Source organism: Miniopterus natalensis, chromosome 13, assembly GCF_054644295.1.
Source record: "Miniopterus natalensis isolate mMinNat1 chromosome 13, mMinNat1.hap1, whole genome shotgun sequence".
In the NCBI taxonomy this organism is placed as follows: domain Eukaryota; kingdom Metazoa; phylum Chordata; class Mammalia; order Chiroptera; family Miniopteridae; genus Miniopterus; species Miniopterus natalensis.
Window position 1 is genome coordinate 528,276 of NC_142093.1, and position 6,000 is coordinate 534,275.

Below are 6,000 nucleotides of genomic sequence, written 5' to 3' on the forward strand. Positions count from 1 at the left end.
AATATTATTAACCAATGTCACACCAATAAATTCAATAAAATAAAAAAGAGAGAGAGAACTAGTAGGCATCATTTCATCACTCAGTGTCAAATTTCCTAAAAATTGTTTTGATTTTTGACAGTGTTGATTCTACACACCTGCCTCAAATTATTTTTCTCATGTTCAAATAAACAGAAAACCCATCATACTAAAATAACACCTTTTTAATGGGCTATGAACTGATGTGATATATGAATAAAATAAAATTGTAGCCCTGACAGAAATATCTTCATTGAAAAACTTATCCCTAAAAGACCAAAAGTACAGGTCCTTTCATCAGAGCCCCACGGAGGTGGCCATCCCTGTGCAGATGGGACAGCAGAGGTCAGGGCCATGTTGAGGATGGGGTGCAGGTGTTTATGTGCCTGAATGGCTGTGGGAAGGGGGAACTTTTACATTGGGAAGTTTTTTAAAACTGGAACAAAACAAAGCCAGGTATAACTGAACTCTCACAATGTCCAAGGATGCTAACGGATACATGCATCTTACTTACAGAAGGAGCCCCTTTCAGTTTAAGAAATGCAAAGGTCATCCCTCAGTTACAAATTACTGATAATACGTAGATATCAAAAAATAAGACTCAGAAAGCCTCACTGGACACCTCAGAAGATTCCTCGAGAAGACATTCAGCAGTGGCCTAAGTTCTGAATGGAGATTAGTTTTATACAATAGTCTGCAACTCCATCAGGTTAAAACTTAGGGAAAGGAGTCCATATGTTAAACTGGACAGAGGAAACCAAAGCTCTGTCTTTGCACTGGGACAGCTCTCCACCGCTCTACCATGTTACACCTTCCAATTAACTATTTCCATTAAAATATTAGGGATTCTAACTATTACACACAATATAGCTCATGGTAAAAATTATAACACTTAAAAAAATTAAGTTAAGCCCGACTGGCATGGCTCAGCGGTTGAGCATCAACCTAGGATCCAGGAGATAGGGGTTCAATTCCCGGTCAGGGCACATGCCAGGGTTGCGGGCTCGATCCCCACTCAGGGGAGTGCAGGAGGCAGCCGATCAATGACTCTCTCATCATTGATGTTTCTATCTCTCTCCCTCTCCTTTCCTCTCTCTGAAATCAATAAAGACATATTAAAATAAATAAGTAAATAAATGAAACTCATCTTTAAAAAAAATTTAAAAATTTGTTGGAAGATTTCCCAACTTGGATATTTCTGTGAATCCTCCCTAAAATTCCACCTGCTTGGCTCCTCCCACACGGTTCAGAGTGTGCTGCGCCCAAGTACCCATCCTGTCTCAAGGCCACCCTCGAGTCATGCCCATATGAGTCTAGGTCCCTCCTTTAGGAGGGAAAGGGGTCTGGGAGGCAGGTGTGCATGTGCCCCACAGGGACACACCACAGCTGATGCTGTGCACCTTGGCAGGGACATGGTGTCTGAAATAATTCTTTGGAAACTTTATAGTGGTTATGAAACATCTAGCTGACACTTAATTAAAACTTCTTAGCCAAATTTAATCATTTTGTTAACAGTATGATAAAGTTTAGTGACTAATCAAGAGATGATTTGGGGAAAATTAGATTTCACTCATGGTTTGCTAACCTGTTTTCCAGTGAAAATACAAACAATGTGGTTTTACTAAAACTTAGATTTAGGTTCATATAAATACTCCACACAATAGCATAAATTCTTTAAATAAACTATTTAAATCACATAGTTTAATAATTCACTCTTTCATACAGTAACAGTACTGATATAATAAATTCAACTAAATATTTTAAATCACAAAATTTTCTTAAAAAAAGGACTTGCTATTCCTTTGGTGCATATGTAACAGAAGCCTGATAACCATTTCATTATGGATGCTCGTTAAAAACTCCCTGCCTCCTTAAATGCTGGCATAGGGGTTTGGGGAGTAATCTGTAATTTTTCCCTTGATTTTACTAGAGGACATTCAAAATAACTGCTTGATTTCACCCATAAATTAGGTTGAGCTGAAAGGACATGAAGTACAGACAGTGGAGGAAGGTCCCCTGGTGCTGAGGGCACACCTGCTTCGGCATCTGAGCTCTGACCCCCTGGGCCTGGTTTCTGATGGTGTGTCAGGCTGAGTGACCTTGGTCTAGCAACCCGATTTGCGAAAATTAGCTAAAGATACGCTAGAGCCTATACGCACTCATCACAGGGAAACGTCCACTGGAGGGAAGTTGCTTCCATGTCACAGAGAACTTCCTCACGGAAACTTGAATCTGAAGACCGGCCCCTCCACGGTGCCCACTCCACCCCGGGTGTGCACGCCTCAGGTGTGCATGACAGAATTCTGCCGAGACGCAACAATTGCCTCGCCACCTCACCTCTACGTGTTCTCCACACCCGTATCTCTGACAAGCCTAAATCCCAGGATTTGCGAGGATAACATAGTTGTTTAAAGCCCCAAACTCTCCTTAGACGATCAGTCCTGTTTCCCTCCTCTGTAATCTCCCCCTGCAGCTGCCCAAGTACTGGGTGTGGGCTCCTGTCCCAGGACAAACTGCTCAATTATGGAAGCCACACTCCTGCAGAAAGATCTGAAGGTCACACTTTGATTTACCGGCTGTGATTTATCATTCTGCAGCTACCAGCGTGAGAACATAGAGAAGGAGAAAGAAACCATCTCAATGACAGTGTGGGAGGGTGTCAGCGAGCTTCCCGTGCATACGGCAAAAGGAGTTTCAGGCTGGTCTTAATTTGTGTCATCTTGCATATTATCGTGAACTCTGCCCCATGAAATATTAAGAATGGCTTATGTTTTGAGAACCTGTACAAGAGACCAATGATTGAGTTCACACCAGAGGGAAAAAAGTACAACACTCATTGTCCTCCAAGAACACCTGCCCACTCATCTTCATCACTTGGTTTGTGTCCCTAAGCCATCTGAGACAGACAATGTGAAAGAACGCAGGCATTACCTTCTGTGTCTTGCATATTTGCCACTAACGTGACCGCTGCCGTCACAGCCAGGAGTGGGACAACTGCAACAGGAAAGAATTAATTACACAGGGGCCGCAGGCCACAGGCATGTTAGACTGAAAGCTTCAGTGACAGTACAGAGGAGGAGGGCCACACACATGGGCAGACAGAACTCAAACCCTTGAGGGGGAGGTCAGGGATGCTTCTCATTAGTGAGTCCCAAGGGAGGTAATTTCAGAGCGGTGGGCCGCCATGAACTGGAAGGACAGCCTACCCATGAGAAGGCCTGGACTTTCTACACTGCTAATGGGGATCCATTTACCCAGAGCACTGACCTGAACAGCTCCTGTACGGCTGGCTCCACGGGAACTGCGGAGAGAGGCAAACAGATAACAAAGCGTCACCGACCACAGGCTCCCTCTCCCACAGCACATTCCCGAGCACGGTCAAGGCAGCGGCTGCATGAATCGCACAAACAGCTTCTGCAGCATGAAGGTGACCCCGAGTGGAGCCTCCGGGGACTCTGGGAAGCGTGGACGTACCTCGAACCCCTTTGGAACGTGTGCGATGACGCTTCTCCTCGGCGTCCACCTCCATCTGGGGACAGATGAGCAGGCAGTCAGTGTCCTTCTCCTGCACACAGAGCCAGCAGGGTACGTGCTGCGCCCTGGCATTTTAGCGCAGTGTTTGAACCCTGTCCCCCTCTGTGCAGGCAGGAAGCCTCTAGAAGGGGAGGGTCAGGCAACCCAACGGCTAGAAGTGACAGACCAGGCTGGCCGTCGGGAGCACTCAGTCAGGGCCCTGCCGGGATGGGCCGAGTGTAGCCTGCTTCCTCTCTCTTAAAGGGCTCATTAGGACACACTAGGTTGGTTCTGAGTTGAACTTTGTACTGAAAATGTAACAGAAGGTTTAACCTTGTATCTGTGCCATGGCTGGGTTCTGTGTGTTCACTGGGAGGTGCAGTCTGCTCAGGAGTGGGTATCACAGGACAATGCTGTGCCTTGGGGGTACTCTCCCTGTCACCTAGTTTCTGGGGAGCAATTGCCATCCACACTGATCTAAATTGTCAGGACGCTTTCCAGGGACACAGGCCCTGTGCTCACAGTAGCCTGTACATCTTACACTTTGGAGACTGTGAAATGTTTCCGTGTATCACTCCCTGACCCTCACAACAGCTCTGTAAGGAAGGTACTGTTACGATGTCTCTTTCATAGATCTGACTTGCCCCCGACTGTCCAAGGAGAATTTAGGTGCAGGGCCTGAAACCGAGCCACCTGCCTCCACGTGCCATTTCTAAGCCACGAGCACATGCTGGACGGCGAGTGTGTGCTGTCTGTGCACTGTGTGAACGATTCACACATGGCACACTGCCCAGCAGGAGAATCCCAGTCCACACAGTGGGGCTAACAGGGAGCAGTAAAGATGAGACGGTAAGTCCTCTGACTACAGAAGCAGAACTGCTCAACCCATCTGTGACTCTGCCTGTCTGGGTGGCCAGAGCCACATAAGATGTTACTCCCTCCACTGTCCATGACAACCCAGGTCACACAGGGTGAAGCAACCCCGTCAGATGCGTGGGCTCGTTAGAGGAAGAGACTGAACAGAACAGGGCAGGCCTGCTCTTCAGGGAGACTGCAGGCCAGGCACAGCTCTCCAGACAGGACACGAAGCCATCACAGCATCACACAGCATCTCCCGATGTGCCATTCATATCAACTGACCATGAAATAGTCATTAACACTGCGTGCCGAGAATGGTACCGGGAAATAAAATACATGTAATAAAAAACAGCAGCTCAGTCAATGGGCTTAGTATCTTTTCATGGGAGGTGTATATGTTCAGATATAAGACTGAGAGCACATAAAAATTTCAGGAGAGGAGGAGCCCATGTGAAGTGCATACTGAGGAAGACGCCCAGGAAAGCTGTGACACTTAAGGACCATTCAGGTGTGGAATGAAGGTAGAGGGCTGTACCTGCGCTTACATATGGACCCTGCACACCCAGCTGTTGGATGAAGGAGTGAGGCAGTTTGCAAGGACGATGACAAGGTAAGGGAGGGGCAGGAGGAAGATCAGTACTGGGAAGACTTGGGGGGGTTGGTGACAGAGCAGAAAGGGCTGGTGTGAGGGTGCAGGATGAGAGGGAGGGGGCACAGTCAACCCAACAGCTATACAGCTGCTGTCATTTTCTGAGCACAGTGGACGGGGGGAGGCACCTCACAAGCATATTTTAGAAAGTAATTCATGAGTGGGTTGAGAGAGCACAGAGAGTAGCAGAATTGAGAGGAGATGACAGTCACCTAAGAAGGCAGGGCTGCCACAGCGCCTGGACAGGTCTGTGTCCCTCGCCTGTGATGCCTGGGCTTTCAGGGAGAGAAGGGTGCAGGAGGAAGGAAGTGAACTGAGGAACTGAAGGAGAGCCCACACGAGGGGCTCCGGCCCCTCCTGTCCTTTTAGTCACTGAGCTCGCGCGCAGAGTCCGGAACCTGAGCCCAGGCACACTGTGGGTCCTCAGGATGTGGTGGCACCTCTGGGAAACATCAGTGCTCTGACCTGCTCTTGCACATGCAGGACTCCCAAACATTGTGCAACCTCAGCACAGCCTATCGGGCCAGTATGAGTGACATGAGCAAAGTGCGTGAGTCCTGAAAGTGGTGGGGACACGTGTCACTCCATGGGGACAGTATGCTCTGGAGAATGCATGCCTGTCAGAGCACTGGGGATACTGAGATGATGGGTAAGATCTACTCTTCAAGGGACTCAAAATTGACAACGCTCTGTGTCAGGGGACCTGATGGAGAACCAAGTATTCTCAATGTGGGACGGGGAACACGGAGGCCTGTACCCGGTTGTCCTGGGGGAGTGGACAGAGGCTTCCTGGTTGACATGAAGCTTAACTGTAGGCTCCAGGTTTTAAAGTGTGTGTCGGGCGAGGGGTCTTCCAGCAGAGGGAACGGACATGCACAGACCCTGAGGCTCGTAGGCACTGTGGCTTGTTCCAGAGGCCTCCGGAAGGGCCGTGCTGGACGGTTCCCTAGGGGGCTCTCTTC

The 6,000-nt window shown here is 48.4% G+C and overlaps 1 protein-coding gene across 6 annotated transcripts in view; it reads right to left on the bottom strand.

The window, feature by feature from the left end:
- The window catches only part of MYT1L (myelin transcription factor 1 like), a 92,986-nt gene extending 89,439 nt beyond the window's left edge, over positions 1-3,547 (bottom strand). For all 6 annotated transcript variants that reach the window (XM_087823308.1, XM_087823307.1, XM_087823305.1 and 3 more), the window contains exons 1-3: positions 3,493-3,547; positions 3,286-3,319; positions 2,950-3,012 (exon numbers count right to left, since the gene is read on the bottom strand). In XM_087823308.1, the coding sequence (XP_087679434.1) occupies positions 2,950-3,012; positions 3,286-3,319; positions 3,493-3,547 (152 nt within the window). The remainder of the gene's footprint in view (positions 1-2,949; positions 3,013-3,285; positions 3,320-3,492) is intronic.
- Between the last annotated feature and the right edge of the window lie 2,453 nt (positions 3,548-6,000).